This window comes from Populus alba, chromosome 5 (assembly GCF_005239225.2).
Source record: "Populus alba chromosome 5, ASM523922v2, whole genome shotgun sequence".
Lineage (NCBI taxonomy): Eukaryota > Viridiplantae > Streptophyta > Magnoliopsida > Malpighiales > Salicaceae > Populus > Populus alba.
The window spans coordinates 21,323,693-21,342,992 of record NC_133288.1 but is presented as its reverse complement, the minus strand read 5'-3'; the positions used below and the strand labels follow the sequence as shown (position 1 = coordinate 21,342,992).

At 33.7% G+C, this 19,300-nt stretch overlaps 3 protein-coding genes across 5 annotated transcripts; 1 reads left to right on the top strand and 2 right to left on the bottom strand.

Moving 5' to 3' along the window:
• Positions 1–540: 540 nt before the first annotated feature.
• Positions 541–4,196, bottom strand: LOC118062110 (mitogen-activated protein kinase homolog NTF3-like). Its single transcript, XM_035075793.2, has 3 exons — positions 3,645–4,196; positions 2,840–3,265; positions 541–1,708 (listed from the first exon to the last, which is right to left on the bottom strand). The coding sequence occupies exons 2-3, from the start codon at positions 3,260–3,262 to the stop codon at positions 998–1,000; spliced, it is 1,134 nt and encodes a 377-aa protein (XP_034931684.1). The 5' UTR covers positions 3,263–3,265; positions 3,645–4,196; the 3' UTR covers positions 541–997.
• A 4,420-nt stretch (positions 4,197–8,616) lies between these two features.
• Positions 8,617–12,350, bottom strand: LOC118062111 (ribosome biogenesis regulatory protein homolog). Of its 3 annotated transcripts, none has more exons than XM_035075794.2 (9): positions 12,253–12,350; positions 11,979–12,083; positions 11,601–11,751; positions 11,114–11,165; positions 10,787–10,915; positions 10,499–10,616; positions 9,578–9,761; positions 9,367–9,480; positions 8,617–8,994 (listed from the first exon to the last, which is right to left on the bottom strand). In XM_035075794.2, exons 2-9 carry the CDS (start codon positions 12,065–12,067, stop codon positions 8,779–8,781), a joined length of 1,053 nt encoding a protein of 350 aa, XP_034931685.1. In that variant the 5' UTR covers positions 12,068–12,083; positions 12,253–12,350; the 3' UTR covers positions 8,617–8,778. The 3 variants fall into 3 exon arrangements, with proteins under 3 accessions (XP_034931685.1, XP_034931686.1, XP_073265184.1); XM_035075795.2 differs by having other exon boundaries at positions 12,193–12,290; XM_073409083.1 differs by lacking the exon at positions 12,253–12,350 and adding an exon at positions 12,180–12,185 and having other exon boundaries at positions 11,979–12,085.
• A 3,539-nt stretch (positions 12,351–15,889) lies between these two features.
• LOC118062112 (alcohol acyltransferase 9) lies at positions 15,890–18,431 on the top strand. Its single transcript, XM_035075796.2, has 2 exons — positions 15,890–16,602; positions 17,408–18,431. Exons 1-2 carry the CDS (start codon positions 16,174–16,176, stop codon positions 18,308–18,310), a joined length of 1,332 nt encoding a protein of 443 aa, XP_034931687.1. The 5' UTR covers positions 15,890–16,173; the 3' UTR covers positions 18,311–18,431.
• Positions 18,432–19,300: the final 869 nt, after the last annotated feature.

Below are 19,300 nucleotides of genomic sequence, written 5' to 3'. Positions count from 1 at the left end.
TGTTTAAGAGAAGTCAATTCGGAGTTAAGTAACTCGGATCAATAGAGCACCAATTTGCGCTCAAAACTTAAAAACAGAAGATCAATCAATTTATCGCGCTCTATATGACGAAGGCGTTCTATTGCATGTGTTTGTGCCATGTACAAAAGATCGTAAAAGCCCAATGGCAGCAGTACAGAGGCTTAACTTCTCCTAAAGATCAAGCCTGAAAACTTGAACCTTTGAGGCCTCGACCCAGTGGGGAGGAAGAAAAGGTCCGATTCCTACCAGCCCGGTTCACAACAAAAAGGCCAAAAATAGGCTCAGGCCTTGCGACTTATATTGTCCAACTAATAAAAGTCAAGGGCCTGAAACAAGGTTCAAGCAACCTCCTGCTATAATCACATTTTCGAGCACTCCTTTTCTTCGCGGTATATTTTTTCTGGTTCAGTGATGATAAAAATGGAACTCAAACTGGACACCTCACCTGAAAGAGAGCACCAACTAATGGGCTTATAGTTCTAGCCAAATGACCCAGAAAAAAGGTACAAAAAGGAAATATGCAGACAGGAGAAATATACGTTAAGAGGTGCTATAACTTACCACCTTATTACCAGTACATGTTTGCTTATCACATGGATAAAAAGCAAGCTAGAACTAGAAGCTCACTGCCTGGCACCCATAAGGGAGATTTTTTCCTCATGAAACTAGGTCATAATTATAGTCTTGGCACACATCTTCAGTCACTACATTTACAAAGGAAGTTTTCCCAGAAACTTACACAAACACACCTATATACAAACCGAAAGGGCCGCCTAATTTTCAGAGCTCAAGCTCATAAGCACGCTCTTAAAACAAAAATTAGTCATATCATGCACAGCCAGCGTAGCTGGCTGGCGCATGCTTCTTTAAGCTTATTGAAACAAGAGGGGAAATAGAACATGAACAAAAGAACTAGTAACACCAACCAAAACTTCCTTGGTTTAAGCAAAATAGCAACCCTCTTAGGCCAGCAGAATTAACAGACGAGATTAGGAGCACACACCTCACCATTGACCGCTGCAACCTCAGGATGGTAAAGAAGCATCTCCTTCCACATCATCTCTCGTATCATATCTTCCCCCAATTCCTCATCTATGTCAAGATCAATTGGGACCTGAGCTGGAGGGTTGCAGCTGGGATCATATAGTGGAGACATGTAAGGGTGTTCCAGTGCTCCAGTAACAGTGATCCTCTTTGATGGGTCAAAAATAAGCATTTTTTGTAGCAGATCAATTGCCAAAGGATGTGCATTAGGATAAAGGCGGGAAAAGGGAGTCCCAAGTGAATAAGGAAGTGACTTGATATATTTCTTTGCCTTCATGTTATCAATAAATTCAAGATCCTCCTCACTTTGACTTCCGAGGATGTTGATGATAAGTTTAAGCTGATTGAGACATTCTGTGCCAGGGAAGATAGGCTTCCGACCAAGAAGCTCTGCAAAGATGCATCCTACAGACCAGACATCAATTGATGTCCCATAATTATCACAGCATAGAAGGAGCTCTGGAGCTCGATACCAACGAGTGACAACATACTCAGTCATGAACTGGTTGTTGCCATTGCTAGTGCGTGCCAGCCCAAAATCACAGATTTTTAGGTCACAGTTCGCATTGATGAGAAGGTTTCCAGGCTTCAAGTCACGATGGAGAATATTTGCTGAGTGAAGATATTTCAGACCGCGAAGCAACTGCATGAAGAAGTAAGAATCGTAAGGACACTTAGACCTAGAAAACATATCATTTGGATGCCACAAAACGTGTCACCATGCAATGGAAATGGAAAGCCTAAAGAATAGGAAAATATTTAAATGGTGAAAAATTATTAATACAAAAGATTGGCGATCCAAGTCAAAAGTAGAAAACAATTTCAAAAGCAAAACGTGATGCGAAATGCTATTGTTCAAATATTCCACTTTTTTACAGCATGAAACCAGATTCCTGGGACTCTATTGCCAGATATCTCGCTGCAGGAACAGGACTAACTACACAAGCAGTTTATCATAATACCACGAGAAAAATGATACGATTTTGGGGGACCTCCTAAGATCATGAATGTTGGAACCTAATCACTAAAAAAGTAAGCCTCCTGAAAAGAATGCTCAATGTAGAAGATTAAAGTACTGTCCAAGAAAATCTGAAGATTGGTATCCTAAAAATTTAAACTGGCGCTATGAAGATCTTTCAAATCTTCATTCAAGTGAAATGGAAGATCAGATAAACTGGTTCCAATCTCAAACCAGCAACTTGCATTAAGAAATACTTAAGGGTAACAAAAAAAAAAAGAGCATGTAGAACATCTACTCAGGAAATGTTAAGAATTATGCTAGTACAACTCTATATCAATATCATACCCCAGTTGCGACGAGTGATCCATACATCTAAACACTGAGTTAATCATTACCTCATAAGCTAAATCATAAACTAGACAGGACAATTATGATGTTGACAGGTATGCTATTAGTACAAGAACAACACGCATCAAAGCATACTAACATATTTCCCAGTTGTAACATGCAAAGCTTACATCTGACCGGGGATAATTGCTAATAGCCAAAGCCAAGTAATAATAGATTGAGAGGCCATAAAAGAAAAATCTGGAAACTCCACATTTGCTGCAGCTCTTAAATAATTGCATGAAAGTTTTACCCAAATCCAAGCAACCTCAAGCAATTTACAAAACATTTCAATAATTGCTTACCGCAAAAACTACCAATAATAAAGACTGTCTTGCACAGATTAACCCTTTTCTTTCAAACTCTATACCAAAACAAGAAGTCTAAAAGAAGAACGTGCTCCACTACTGGACAGCACGTATATACCTGAAATAGGAAATATTGGCAGTGATCATTTGAAAGTGCTTGAGAAGACTTGATAATTTGATGCAGATCCGTATCCATGAGTTCATAAACCAGATAAACATCATTAAAGCTTCGTCTCTGTGTAGGCATCATCACATCTTTCAAAGCAATCACATTTTCATGTCGAAGATGCCGAAGAAGCTTCAGTTCCCTTAATGTTCTCAGCGCATCAACACGGTTTTCGAAAGCATTGTGTATCTTTTTAATCGCAACTTTCTCGTTAGTTTCTCTATTCACAGAAGAGCACACAATACCATAAGCCCCTCGACCTATAGGCTTGATCGGCACATATTTCGTGTCAATCTCAAACAAAGTTTGCCACATGGAATAGTAATGCTTCCCCTGAATCCGAACCCCATTTGGAGGCTCAACTGGAGTTGCCATTCCCTGCAACATTCATTCAATTCAACCAGAGTCGCTTAGAAAAACCAAAAACATTCTCAACCACTTACATTCCTTCAAATGCCAATAATGACCCATTATATTTTAATCCAACTTGTGAGTATTTAGGCTGTCTTCATCAAAAATCAAGGCCACTTGGCATGGCCACAATATCACGTAAAGATCGATTACAAAGCTAAGCATTCAACGCACCAAAAATTAACTCAACTTTTTATCATTTCGGTCCAAAAGCACCTGCAAAGAAAGATGGGTTTCTAACTTTCTAACTAGAAACGTAAACGCAATGTAGCCATTAAATTCTAACTAGCAATTATTCAAAAGTTACAAAAAGGGAACATTTCCAAAAATGAAAAAAAGAACTGACCTTTTTTCGTTTTATGAGATTTCCTTGTCCAAAAAAAACAAACTTTCTTCACAATTCGCTAAGCCACGTCAGAGCTCATGTTCAAATCTCAAAGCTAGAATTCCCTCTCAAGAACAATGAAAACAGCGATCAATTCCTGCAAGAAACCAAAGCCATTTTCTTTCGAAATTGACCCTCAGAACATCACTAAAAATCCTCCCATCTCGACAACTTCCAGCTCCATCACCAGTCAATTTGGCGCCATAATCTGTAAGGATGTGGATCCTTGCAGGGTTGGCTCAAGCTTTGAGTGTTGGATCTCGGGTAGGCGTGGGTGATTTTGTCAGCAACGATGATAAGATTTTTTGCGGGGCATCAAGATTCGTTATCTTGTAGAGATCATAATCAGACAGACTCAGTAAAGAGAAAGGAAAAGACAATAATTGTAAGAGATTTTAAAATGTGAAAAATGTCTGGCTACTAGGATGTCTTTATTTATTTATTTATCTATTTCGGTCTATTGTCATCATTGCTTTTACAGCATCACTCCCCTTCTCTCTCTCGGTTTCTTTCTTACTTTGTAACGGACTGGTACGGATATTTTTATTTGTTTATACTTTATTGTTTATGGCGGTGAGACTCCCTCGAATAAGGGAGTTAAGGATGCGACGTCGTTGCATCCTTTGCGGATATTTTTTCTTGCACGAACCTCGAATAAGGCCCTCGAACTATATAAATATTTACAATTTTATCCTGAAACAATTTTGTGTATTATTTTATTTGTTGAGTAATGAATTTCAGAATTCTCAATTAAGTTTTTCGGTTATTTGATTATGAATTCCACTCAAATTGAAAAACAAATAACATCGTTTAAACTTGTTTTATTATTACTGTTGTTGTTGTAGAATTATAACGGAAGTATCAATGAGACATGAAGATAAAACTAGAATAAAAAATTGTCTGAAAACAAAATAACTAGAGATATACTAGTTATGTGACTGGTTTTTTGTTATGGGTTGATAAATTTTTTTTTCAATAAAAAAATAATATATTTTTTTTCAATATATTTTTTTATTATAACAAATTATAATCATAAATCAAAAGGCTTATACACGCCTTTAATTAAATAAATAAAAAACTATTTATGCCAATAAATACAACAAAAAAAGAGTATTAGTGCTTTTATTTGACTTACCTCGTTTTGGTTCATATAATATTTTTTTTTCTAAGACAAGAAAATAAATATGTAGTTGTTATTAAAATATTTTTTAACATTAAATAAAATATATAATTGTAAATTAAGAAGTTGATACTTACATATAATAAAATAAAATGATAAACAGTGACCATATGTGCGTCTATAAAAACATATAAGATCTCAAGTTTATTTTTAACATAGTAGAAAAATAAAACAATTTATGAGTGCATTTCACTGTGCTGTGATTTTTTTAATCAAGAATTGTAAAGATATTATTTATACAAAACAAAACAAAATAAATTTTAAAATATAAACTAATAAAGAGTTACTATTGATCATGAAATTCTAAAATAAAGGATAATAATTTCTTATAAAAGTATAAGATAAATAAGTATGATATTTAATCATGATTTTTTTTTCGATGTAAATAATTTTTATTTTTATTTTTATCTTAGAGGTCATTGTTTCTTGCCAATAATAAATAATTTTTATTTATATAAAACATAAAAAATATAGATGGATTAAAATAATTTTTCAAAACATTAAATAAATATAAAATAATTCAAAAAAAAGGTTATTTAAAAAATTAAAAGACAATTTAAAACAATATATGAGATAAAAGATATTAATTTAATTACAAATTAAAAATGTATTTAAAAATTACATATTAAAAAAGTATCAATTACAAAAACAAAATTACAAAAATAAAAATAAAAAGAGATCAAGTGCTCTAAGACCTGACGATCTAGGTCTGCACATCTGGTTTGCGATTGTAACCCTACAAGTGTAGGGTGTCGTCCATCCCATTAACAGTGGAAAAAAAATAAGGGTCCATGTGAGCAAGCCTACAAGTATAGAGTGATAAATATTGTGGGTGTTAATAATAATAAATAATAATTTTTAAAAAAGTTTTAAGGAAAAAAAAGGAAAATTTTCTTTTAAAAAATTACAAATGAATGAAGAAAGTAACAAAAAAGGATAATGATAATAAGCCATGTGTAAAGTAATAAATAGCCAAATGTAAAGGAAAAAAAAAAAGAAATTAAAAATTTGTCATCGCTATAGTAAAAAAAATTAGAAAATATAATTTTACCATCCTTGTAGTATCCGCTATAGTAAATAATTGAAGAAATTTACAAGATTACTATTTTTACCTTGTTTTACCATTTTCTTTTAGTATAATCTATAATCTGAAGCTTGTCTTCAATCTTATTGTGCAGTTAATAAGATAATATCGCCTTGGGAGCTCGGAAGGAGGGTTTGAAGCATTTCTTAAGTAGGTTGGTTTTGTAAAAGTATTTTTTATTTGAAGATGTATTGATATAATATTTGTTTTTAATTTTTTAATATAAATATATTAAAAAATATTAATTTAATATTTTCTCAACAAAAAATAATATAAAAAACACCAATTAAATCACAAAAAAACAAAAACGTCCTCATAAGTCTACAATATTAAAAACGTAAACGTTGGATTTCTGATAAAATTATTTGATTTTAGTAAAAAATAGTATAAGAAAAATATGAAAGTTAAATCTAATTGCTGGTTTTTTTTGCAAAAATCTCTTTTATTACTATTATTATTATTATTTTAACCCAGAGTTTAAGTAGATCATTTGTATCAGAATAGTGTATTCATAAAAACACTCTGGCTTGCTTCTCTTTGTTTGAACTAAATAATTGACTGCGCTGTTATGCTGTGAGGTAGATCAAATTTTTATTGTATATAATTATTTTTTTTGATACTATTAACATGTTTCCTATAAAAAAAATTATGTCAAGATTAATACGATGTGATATAGTTAATTTTACAAGTTCAAAGATAACTTGAATAATTAATAAAAAAATAATTTGATTAAAAAAATAAATATGATATTTATTTTTAAATACTAAGACAACAATATATTGGATATACTTGGATTGACTTGGATTAATTTAGCTCATCCTGCCAAATCTCTAATCCATGTCAGCCTATCCTGTCAAATCTCTAATCCATGTTATGAGAACTTAATAATCTTGTAGATAAAAAATAAAAAAAATATTTTTAAGCTCAATTCTCAATAAACTCAATATTAAATGAATGAAATTGAAAAAAAAAATTAATTAAAAAAATAAGTCGAATAAACTTAAGTTAACCCGTCAAACCTTGGTCATGAGATCATGATACTCACATATAAAGAAAATTGAAACAAATTATAAAGTTTAATTCCTAATCAATCAAATATTGAAGGATAACATTAAAAAAAAAAGTTAATTAAAAAAAGGACATATAAAAACTATTAAAGTTAACCCAGGTTAATAGGCCAAACTCATGCACTGAGTCATGAAACTAGAATAATTTTATAGAAATAAAGATACAATAAATTACGAAGTTTAATTTTTAATCAACCAAAATTTTAAGGATGAGATTAAAAAAAACAAATTAAATTTGAAAAGGTCCAAATAAACCCGAGACAACAGAGCTACCCATAACTCAGGTCATAAGACTGTGATAAACTCATAGAAAAAAAGAAAAACTATGAAGCACAATCCCTAATTAAGCCAATGTTAAAGGATTAAAAAAAAATATCCTGAGTCAACTCGAGTTAATTTACCAAACTTGAATCATGAAACCGAGATAAACTCCATAGAAATAATAAAAAATTATGAAGTCAAATCCTCAATCAACATAATATTGAAGAATAAAATTGAAAAAAAAAATCCAATTAAAAAACCCGAGTCTAGCTAACTCGCAAAACTCGTTACTGAATCATAAGACCGTGATAATCTCATAAAAAAAAAAAAAATGAAACCAAAATCTCAATCAACATAATATTAAATAATAAAATTAAAAAAATTAATAAAAGAAATTAACTCAAGTTAATTCAGGTGAACTTGTTAAATTTCTGTAAAAAAAACTATAAAATTTTTATAAAAATTAAATTAAAATAAATTATAAAGTTTAATACCTTTTAAACTTAACATTGAAATATAAAAATATATATATAAAAAAAATTAATAAACTAACATTGAGGATCTAGTTGCAAGAGGGCTTGGCATTTCACTGTCATAGCTACACCAATGTTAATTAATAAGAGGCTGTTTGGTCATGTAACACGGAGATCGAGTAACGATCAGCAAACACGCTTGCCATTAAGCCAAACTCCGAATACCATGTCGTGTGATCAGTGACGAATTCTAAGTTATAATAATTTTATTTAATTTCGAGAGCAAATTTATTTAATTAGGTCACTTTATGTATATAGAAAAATTGCATATCGATCCTCAATTAAGAATAAACTTTATGCTACGAGGAAAAATCTCTTAAATTATTCGACAAGTCAATATATGGGATGGAAGAAAACAATTGTTTTAAATCAAACCTTTAATATATTTTTAAACAAAAAACATTTTAATAAATATTTATTAACCAGGTCAAGAACCTTGACTTTCTTCTATGTAATACCTTCAGAAATTCTCCTTGGACCTTGGCATCACAAACTATCATTTCCCAAGAGAGATAAGAATTTTCTTAATGTTATTTTTCGTCTATTTGCATGATAAACTCTTCTAGATTAGCAGTTCTGTTTGTAATATTTAACTTTATTTGAATGAACTATTACTGTTGTTGGCCAACGAACAAGGCCGCCTCCAGAGCTATCAGCTAACATTCCGAGGAGAATATCAGGAGGAGGATCGTACCAGATTCCGAGAGAATCGTGCAAAGGGTACCAATCTAAATGGTGATGTAGATGCAAAGAAGCTGCCACAATTTAACATGGAAAAACTAGTATGGATGGAGAAAGAGACGAGACAGAGAGAGCAGGACCCATTTAATTAAATAAGTTATAAACTTTGGCTGCAAAAATACAACAAAATTGCATGAAGATTTCTCTCCCCCGTCACTAACAATCTTGGGGTACTGAAAGGGAAACAATATAAAATCAAAATCATCACTTTACTTCATCGTCAATTTCACTATGCCTTTCCTTTCTTTGAAAAACTCCCCTTTCCTTTCTTCGAAAAACTCCCCTTTCCTTTATTTGGAAAGCTCTTTGCCTTCATTGGTTTGTTATTTGGTTTCAATTTGCTTGGCGTTGAAGAAGACTTCCCTTGCTCATTCCTTGTTGAAGAAGGCTTCCCATATTGATTCCTTCGTTTTCTCTCCTTATTGACATTGTACATGGTAACAGCCTGTTTCCACACAGAAAAGTCAAAAAACAAGGAAAATTCTGTTCTACTTGAGAACGCAAACAATGTTAAGAGTGCGTTTAGCATGCCTTCTAATAGTTAATTTAAGTTGTTTTTAACTTTTGGCTCAAAAAATCTACAAGCAGGTATGGTTAGAAATCACTTTTCACTTGAATTAAAAAAAAGAGGATATTTTAGATTCGAGCAGATAACTGAGTTTAAGTTTGATTCACAGTTCCTTGATTCGTAGAAGTATGAAAGTAGGGTAACGTATTTTCTATGGCAATCTACTAGAAGCCAAAAGTATTTTTTTTTATAGGTATCTCATTAATCAACAAAAGCACTCTAATTAATCACCCATAGACTTGAGCATACCTTATCCACATTAAGAATCTCATGTGAATTCGATGAGATTAGTTTGCTTAGAACTCTATCAGTTTGCTCCTTTTCTTGACTGCCAATCCCCGAACCTTCTACAACTGGTAGGAACTGTACAAGAACAAAGGAGCTAAAATCATGGGAACGCACAGTAAAAATGAAGAAATAATTGAATCAAAATTCACATAGACATGGGGTAGGTTCAAACCTTGCGATGTTTTCCTTGATTTTTAACAGGCTTTTCTCCTCGCAACTTCTTGTCAAACTTTCCACCACTGGCAGTTGCAGTAGAAGCTAGTCCAGCTACATTTCCTAGCTCGTCTTTGGTAAATTTCTTTTTTGCAGCCTGGGTTCCAGTTATAGGCAAGGCTGTGGCAGCTAGCTGAACATGGCTGCAGCAAAAGTTGTTCTTAGCTGGTGTTATGTACTGAAAAATATCAAGGTGTTGCACCAAAAAGTCTCAAACTTGTCTGAAGTTCTTTGTTTTCTTTTTGGTTACGCAATAAATGATACATGGGACATGGGAGAGTGCATTCCAAATCAAGAAAAAGAGGGAGTCAGAATAGAAGACCATCAACCCTTCTTTATTATAGAACATGCCCTCAGCAAGCATACAGGGCAAAAATGTAAATGACAAGATCAATACAATGCAAAACAGGAAAGGTAAACAATACAAGGCGGTCTGGGTTACCAATTAAGTTTTAATTGTAAGGTTATGGATGCTTGGGTTTAGAGCACTTCTATAAGCCAAGTAGCATACTAAAACCTACTGTCACACACAAGCCGAGTACATGCATTGGAAAGGTTTGTACCCCCAACACCCCTCGAACCCATATGCTGTTTTTGTTGCTGCTAGGTCAAAGTATTATAAGGATGCCTAGGGGATCCATTTAACATCGATAATGTGAAGTGATCATTAAGATCTAAGAGAAACCCGTCTCAAAAGCAAAGGGAATTGCAAGGTTGAAATCAAATATAACATAATATGAATATCGCATGCATCTGTTAAACAAAGGCAGTAGGGATTTTTTGACAGACCAAAGTTGATGCTTTTGTCAATATTAAGTTGGGGACAGTGAAAAAAAATTAAACATTGAAGATAGGCAAAAATGTTAGTCAAAGGCAAAACCTAGGCAAAGCACCAGCTTTGGCGGCAGTTTTCAAGTTTTGCAACTGATTCTTCTGGTTTTTTTGAACCCTTTCCTTCTTCTCTGCTGCTCTCTTGGCAAAAGGATCCACTCCTGGCTCTGCAACAAGCATCGACAATTACATAGATTAGATGCCTCTTATACTCTACCAACTGAACCTAATATACCAACTTGGTTATCTATGATTTCAAATCCAGTTGGAATAAATTAAGATAAATTTAAAAATAAAAGTTTTTCTTGTAAGACAGAAAATTCTTTAGAACTATTACCATCAGTCATCTTGGCCTCAATTATGGGAACATCGGCATCATCATTGACACGATCAAATCCATAACGACGTTTCCAAGTACCAGTTTGTTCGTCCCAAACAACCTTGTCTTTTTTGCGGTTCCTTATTCCTGAAAAAATATCAACATGACATAACCAAGCACATTGAGTTTTGATCTCAAGAAATCAAGATTCACCAAAAAATATAGATCAACTATATTAATAACCACCCAGATGCCACTAAATTTAATTAGAACTTTGTAACAGCAAGCTGTCCCATAATCTATTTCTCATTTCCCATGTAGGATGCAGATAGTAAGAAAGATAACCTTTTGCTTTGGCAAACTGTTCCCATCTTGTAGGAGGTTTTGGCTTTGGCAGCTGAAAACAAAAAATCACATGCAAATAAGTTTCCTGCTAAACATAAAGAAAAAAGAATTTACAACTACACTTTAAACCCTGAGCTGTTGAGGTAAAAAAAAACGAAGGTTTTGGTGGGACAGAAAATGAACCTAGATTTTTTTTTCTAAAACAAACACGCCAGCAAAAGGGAGGGAAGTGGATCTCAACATAGAACGAGACACCATGTTTAAGGGTAGTGTCTCTCAACATAGAACAAGACACTGTTTATTTCAGCAAGTAACTCTAAGGATGTCTGGTGGTACAACAACACGATAACTTATTTGCCTACGGTAGACAGTGAGCATTATAAAATTTCACAAGTGAAAAGGAGAATCTATCAGTTAGATAGTAAAAAAGCAGCAATTATAAAGATAATGAACAGGCACGGTATTCCAAATAGAACAAACAGCTTACAGGCTTCTCCCTTGGCAGTTTTGTTGTTGGAGGCGGCAACTTGACAAGAGGACCGTCTATATCTTCAGTTGAAGGCAAGTTGAAAACACCACTGACAATGGCTTGAACTAGCTCAGTGCCATTACTTAGACATTCTGCAACTAACTCCTCCCTAAGTAGATTGAAAAGGCACCCAGATAAAAACAATCAGAATACAGTCTCGTAAGAACAAAATATAAACCAATAAAAGCTGGGAAATCGCTAAACTACATAAACAACTTCAAACTTGAGCGCCGAAAGTAAATTCAAATACAGTTTCTAGTGAGAACCATAACAAGTACCACAAGCATATACAAGAAATATAAAACAATAAATTGGTTACAAAAAAAGACCACAGACCTAGAAGAAGGAATAGAGGTAAAGTGGTGAAAGGGGTCAAAAGCCATAAGATTTCCAAGGTCAACCTGGTACTCATTTTGTGTATCCATCTCTCTGTTCAATACCCTAGAATGGAACAATAACAGGTCAGCACTTTTTTATGCATGAAGAGATAGAAAAAACGAGAAACATGAAGAAATATTAACACAAGGTACTGGAAAAGAGAAATACAGACGCAGCAGTAGAAAGAGTTGGTGTAGTTATACAGAGAAGCCGCGAAGAGGAGGAGCCTAACCTGAGAAATACAGAGCCGCCGTTGGTGTGTTAAAAGAGAGCAGCGGGGAGACTTTGCGATGCTCTTATGCTTAACCTGCCTTTTTTCTTCCTTTCTATCTTTGTTTTTTTTTCTTGGGCTTTTCTTAAAAGGCAGCCAAGTTAAATTAAAAAAGCCCAAGAGACTTTGTAGGGCTCGATTCTAGAAATCAGCCTAATTTCAGAATAGCCCAAGAAGTCTTACTTGGGCTTGACTCGAACATACGATGGTTTTCTCGGAAAGGAAATTCTGTCACCTTTGGCCCGAACCCAGGTATCAAACTTTATGACCAAAAGTTTTTAAGGGACTGGACCATGCTATACCGTAGTGATTTTCACAAGTTTTGACGGCTGATATGCTGCCGTAGTCTTGCTATTAAATTCATCTTTCCAATCCGATAAAGAAAAGATTATTGAGAATCTGATATATTTCTGTGGTCTTGCCATTGTTGGAGAGGGCTACACTATCTTTTTAAGCACGCTAAACATGCTCTATTTCTTTTGATTTACGCTCTATTTATTCGTGGGGTAATCGCGTGGATGGTTGTACAAATAAATATACACTTTTATTTGGTGGATTAGTTCGTGAAACGATGAATATCGAGTTAGATTCGTGTCCATGAGTTGGTTTTTTTTCCGGCGACCTTACTATAGCTAAAGAGTCTCGAAGATGTCCTTTTAACACGGCGGTGCTAGCGCTGTTAGTATTGTTGCTGTGGTTAACAAATAGATACTGCTGGAAGCTTCTTAATTTTGATGGTTTCGATTAAAGTTCAGAAGAGTGGCTTGTCCTAGGTAGTGGTGGTGGAATGTCGGCAGCACATACTAGTTGAACATGCCATAACAGTAGCACTTGCTTGGAGAGATTTTGCTTGGAGAGATTTTGATTGGAACTCTCTCTATTCTCTGTATACATTGTCTCGGGTTTACAAGTTCTCGGTAGGGCATATATGCCTCTATAATTAAGGTGGGTTTGACAAGAACTTGATTCTACTTTTTTTTTATCCCAAGTCAAGAAAAAATGTGCATAGATGAAAGTTGGGCGGCTTAATGTTTATGGAGTTATGCTTGGGACAGGAGGGAAAAAATTGCTCTCAACAAAGTAGATTCTAAAAGGCTATCTTAAGAGATAATTTTATATGATAACATGGAAATATTCCACTTTTCACAACTGAAAGATAGCCAAGAAAAGCTTATAATATCAAATATTTATGTCAATTCTTGGATTTTCATTGATGTGATATATTTATGAAATTAATACCTGCTTTAGGAACTTGATTCCAGTTCCATTGCTTTATCTGTCAAAGCCCTTTTCCTTTTTCTGCATAATAAAGTTTTCAAGAGATTTATTTTGACTGCTAGTAGACATTTATGTATGTGTATGTGTGTGTGTGGAGAGCATGAATCATGCTTAATCATTTCAATCAACTAAGGGTTAGTTGAAACTGAAAATCAACTAAAGCTAATTTGATCCCTGTAGTACTGTAAAGCAGCATGCTATCAATTAATTATAATCCATAAAGATGTAGTTTATAATTAAAGGACAAGTCCAAATCAACATAACCATGTGTTTATTCTTGAGTATGCTTAATAAGGTTAATCTTAAAAAAGAAGTATGCTTAATAAGGTACATGAATTATTTCGGGAACATTTTGGCAACACATCATCTCTGCCTTTGTTGAGATGACTAAAGCTCACACCTCCTGTGGAGCTGTCAAGCTCTTAGATTTACAGAGATATGGAAAGAAGAAAAGAAGAAAAGAGGCCCCCCCTACCGTCCAAAAAAAAAAAAAAAACAATAGGCTACTTAATGCTTGTTTGGCAACGTAGCTAATATTCGTATTTTCAAACCAAAAATATCATAATAAATATTCATGTTTCCAAATGGAGCTATATTTCCGTAAATAATTAATATTTTTTAATTTTCAAGAAAAAGATTTCATAGCAATCAAGATGTGCGTATGTGAAACTTACAAGGCAAAAATTAGGTTGACCGAACTACGAAGTGAAAGCCGAGGGGGGGAAATCAGACAATAAGACATGGCATCCAATATACATCTCCACTTTGGCAACTGATGATTTAGTTACCTAACCTCCAAGCAGGAACAGTGCCCAGAATGTCCTGCAAGCAAGTGGAAGTCAGGTCAGGTCTTAGGTTTGTTTGGATGCTTCGGTTTTCTTGAAGTAATCTATAGACAAATTAATCAACTTACCTCCATTGATGCACTGCATGCTACCCATCAAAACTCTTATGTTCAGACATGTTTCTTAAAAGAGACCATACTTTGTAGCAAATTCGAGTCGACCATTTAGGAAAATCCTGGACAAGGATCGGATCGCGGAAACACTGGAACCACGCTAGAAAATCAAAACATAAGTCAAGTGGTTTATTTGGACAACAGTTTAAATTAAAAAGACTAATTGTATTAATTAAGCAATGTTTTATAGGGTAATATTGTATTCAAATAACTAGATACGTGTTAATATTATAAAAAAATGAGCATCCATGTCCATATCATAAGATTGCCCTATGATTGCTAGGAGATTTATGTCTGGAAATGTTTTTCTCAATTTGTTTGCATTCAAGTTCTTGTTTTCTCATGAAAAATGTTGCTTTCACTAATTAAGAGGTGTCTCACAAAATTGAAACATGACTCGAAAAAAAGGTGTATGCACTCACCTACAAGCTTATTTACTCTGGTTCCGTTCAGGACATAAATTTTAAAATGAACAAGAGAATACCCTTTGCCTGCAATTGACTGTCTAGAATCTCCTCTGAGCTTAATTAATTAAAGGTTTTTTCCATTGAAAGTTCATTGCTCACTCCTGTCAGCTGTCAGCCATCAGCCATCACCAAGTTTATAGTTGGATTACACTATGATCGTAATTCTATCTAGCTCAGATAAAAATATGACTAAATTTTTTTATCACAATTAAGTACATCTTTACATTTTTTTTATTTAATTAAAATATATGATCGGGCTAGTTTGTGAATACCTTTATTAATATCACGATTTCTAAAATAAAAAATCATGTAAATTTCCAATAACAATCATATTAAAAGCTATAGGGCTTGAATTTGAGATCACATGAGAAACAAATCTTTTAATTCCAAACTCTTACTATCAAGCCACCTACTAAATAATTATATATTTATAGATTTTAAATTTTTGTCTAGGATCCTCAATACATAGAAGTTTAAAATAGAGGAGATTAATGTTCATCATTTAATAATTTGATTAATTGCATTTAACTTAATAAAGTTTATAAGATCAATGAATAAGATAAATAAATAAATATAATAAAACAAATTATATAAAATGCTTGATATTCTTTTTTATAGATGATTGAAAAATCTTATGATTATTTTAATCATTGGTTGTTCAATTCCTTAAATTTTCTTGAATATTTCTGACCTAAAAGCAATTTATCTAATCTACCAGTAAAATAGTAGACCATTAATTAAATATTGATGATATATATTCATTTTAATTAATAAAAAATAAAGAAGAACTATATATAGTATTGGTGGGCTCTGAATCTTTAAATTAATTCCACGATCCTATATATTTTTAGATGATCCCCACAAGAAATATATGCTCCGTCTCAATTTTGGAATTTCGATCTTTCTTGTAGCTTTTAAAAAAAAGATTGTGTACGGACATGTGCTTGTAATATCTGGTGATTAATGAGAAGGCCAGCTTATAAAAGACAGATGTATACAAGCACAAGCACTCTTTCTAGACTCACTCTTATAAAAAGAATCTGATAGACCTTCACCATATATATCTAACCATAGATCTCTGCTTCTCTTGTGATCTTGTCTGCAACCCACTCTCTCTCCCTCTCCCTCAAGCTTCTCCAAGCACCTGAAGATTACAGGAGGAAAACCTAGCTGGAAAACATGTTAAAATTACCAGAACTTCCAGATTGTTTCTATCAAAACCAGCCATCCTTAATCTGTCCAAGCAGCCCAGCACCAAAGCATTCTCTGTATCTTTCCAATCTTGATGACCAAAAGTTCTTAAGATTCTCCATTAAATATCTCTACCTCTTCAAGAAATCTATAAGCCTAGATATCTTGAAACACTCACTCTCCAAAGTTCTTGTGCATTACTACCCTTTAGCTGGGAGGTTGAGAGCCAGCACAGAAGTTGATCAAAAGCTTGAGATTGATTGCAATGGAGAAGGTGCTGTCTTTGCTGAAGCTTTCATGGATATCACTGCTGAAGAGTTCCTTGAACTTTCTAAGAAACCAAACAAGTCCTGGAGAAAACTGATGTATAAAGTGGAAGCTCAGAGTTTCTTGGATATTCCTCCTCTTGTAATTCAGGTCAGCTTTTTCATATTTCCTAGTTTGTCTGCTCTCTTCTTTTCCTATTTTTCTGGGACTTTCTTGAAATGAATGCCCTCCTATATATTTTCTTTTATTTTCCTAGCTAGAGCCGCCATCTACTCCTTCAGGGTTCTTGATTTTTCTCACTTCCCTAGACCCTGAATAATTCATGATTAATTAATATATTTTGCAAACCAATCAACTTATCGGACATGATCATGAGCGATCAGGATGTTTACTGAGTTAATTGTAGCTTAATTTCTTAATTAATTAGTAATTACCTACCAATGCTTAATGTGATTTTGTTCCTTCGTTAACCAATTAAGTTCTTGGAGAATTTTGCCAGACTGCCAATTTGCTTTAGTTCTCCAAAATCCTCTTGAGTTTGGAAATCTTAGATAAAAAAAAAAAAAAAAATTGGTATCAAGTTGTTCAGTATGATCTTTCTCTTTCACTTACACATGATGGAGCCAAAGCAACCAGCAAAACATTCTATGGCTAACGACGCCGTTTAGCTTTGCACCTGCCACCTGGAGTCGGTATAATGGTTCCCCAAAAAGTAGATGTCCCTCCTCTCTGATCATAGTATGGCTACTCTCTCTTTTGGTCCTTCCACTTGGCTTGGTTGGTGAGTTTGGAGGGCCGGACACCACTCCCTTTTTTCTAAATTACAAAAATGTCCCTAGTTTTCAGATTTATATTTACTTTATTATTTGAAAAAAACAGAGGAAGAAGATAATTTTAACAAACTTATATTTCCGATTGGTTTCCAAAAATTTACCTTCACATTTTAGTATTTCAGGTGACGAATCTCAGGTGTGGAGGGATGATTGTGTGCACCGCGATCAATCACTGTGTATGTGACGGCATCGGCACATCACAGTTCTTACATGCATGGGCTCAGATCACCGCAAAACCGAATCTTGATCTGGCAATCGTGCCGTTGCATACCCGCCACGTGTTAAGACCCCGAAATCCCTCAGAAATAACCTTCACTCACCCCGAATATGTCAGAAATACCCCTAGAGAGAATGGCCACTTAGACATCGACATTAACCATTATTTACAATCTCAGCCACTAGTGCCATCATCCTTAACCTTCACCACCTCCCATATAATCCACCTCAAGAGGCAGTGCGTGCCATCACTGAAGTGCACCGCCTTTGAAGCCTTGGCATCTCACACATGGCGTTCTTGGGTTAGGGCACTGGACTTGTCGCCTTCGCTCAATGTCAAGCTTCTTTTCTCTGTTAATGTCAGGAAAAGGTTAGTCCCAGAAATACCACAAGGGTATTATGGGAATGGATTTGTGCTAGGATGCGCACAAACTAGTGCCAAGGATCTGGTCGCTAGTAACATGTGCCACGGGGTCAAGTTGGTTCAGCAAGCTAAATCAAGTTTAACCGATGATTATGTGAGGTCAATGATTGATTTGTTGGAGGATAAATCAGTAAAAACGGACCTTTCGATGAGCTTGGTTATATCACAATGGTCTAAGCTAGGGTTAGAGGATGTAGATTTCGGAGAAGGGAAGCCGTTGCATATGGGTCCTCTATCAAGTGATATTTACTGCTTGTTTTTACCTGTTATTGGTGATTCTGAAGCTGTGAGAGTGCAGGTATCAATGCCAGAGAGTGTGCACGAGAAGTTTGAGTATTACATGAAGGAATGCTGCTTGGGTAAGGAAGCAAACGGATTCTGTTAAAAGAAGCTTGTGCAATTTCTTTCTTTTTTGTTTTTAACCTTTAATCAATAAAACCATGTGAAATGAGATCAAGTTAATGTAATTTGAGTATTTGATAATGAAACCTGACTGTTAGTGTGAAGATCTAGCTAGCAAAAGTTATTAAAATTAATTCAAATTACTATTTAAAATGATTAATCTAAGTTGATATAGGTAAATTCAAAATGCAACGTTTCATTATTATTTTAAAATAATATATTATAAAATTACATGGTTTTGGAATTTTTCAAAAAAAAATATTAAACAGGATTTTAGATAGGTTTGATCATATTAATTTGTATTTAGTTTAACTTGAAATCTAATCTAAACTAAATTCTAATCAATGAGTAATTCAGTTGATTCACCGATCATGTTTATTGACATTGATAGCTTGATGAGGATATGTGCATGTACGTAGAAGTTTTTATTTTTTAATATTAAAATTATATTATTTTAAATTAATTTTCATCTGAATTAACTTAAAATTTAATTTAAACCAAATCATAATCAATGTATAATTAAATTAATTTACGGAGCAGTACTGAGTTTAATAACAATATTAATAGCCTTCACGGGGAGATGCGCCTGTATGTTTCACTATAATAAACAAAATTGTAATTTGTCTTTTATCTTGATGGGAGCGAGACCCCAAATATAATCTTAATTTATTAAAATTTTGTTATCAAAATATAAGTATCACTTTCAAGAATTTTGCCCGCTTCTGCCTTGTGTTTGTTAAACTATAAAATTTATTATACAAATCAGAAAATTAATACAGTAAATTCTAATATTATTAACCATTGCTGCAATAATTTTCTCAATCTATGGCTGATTTACTGCAAGTGGGACTAGAATGACCGTACAATTTTGGCTTCTACCGATGATTGTTTAATAAATCAAGGTAAAATGTCAGGGATGAGAAGAATATTCTTCTTTTCTTTTCTCCAAGAAAGCCAAAACTCTGGCTCCCCC

Excerpts from the sequence above, each read along its gene's own strand:
- LOC118062110 (XM_035075793.2), bottom strand. The coding sequence starts at position 3,262 with ATGGCAACTCCAGTTGAGCCTCCAAATGGGGTTCGGATTCAGGGGAAG. Across the intron at positions 1,709-2,839 it reads GCCAATATTTCCTATTTCAG|TTGCTTCGCGGTCTGAAATA; the intron begins GTATATACGTGC and ends TTCTTCATGCAG.
- LOC118062111 (XM_035075794.2), bottom strand. The coding sequence starts at position 12,067 with ATGGATACACAAAATGAGTACCAGGTTGACCTTGGAAATCTTATGGCT. Across the intron at positions 11,166-11,600 it reads AACTGCCAAGGGAGAAGCCT|CTGCCAAAGCCAAAACCTCC; the intron begins GTAAGCTGTTTG and ends TTTTGTTTTCAG. Across the intron at positions 10,617-10,786 it reads TGAGGCCAAGATGACTGATG|AGCCAGGAGTGGATCCTTTT; the intron begins GTAATAGTTCTA and ends TGCTTGTTGCAG.
- LOC118062112 (XM_035075796.2), top strand. The coding sequence starts at position 16,174 with ATGTTAAAATTACCAGAACTTCCAGATTGTTTCTATCAAAACCAGCCA. Across the intron at positions 16,603-17,407 it reads TTCCTCCTCTTGTAATTCAG|GTGACGAATCTCAGGTGTGG; the intron begins GTCAGCTTTTTC and ends TTAGTATTTCAG.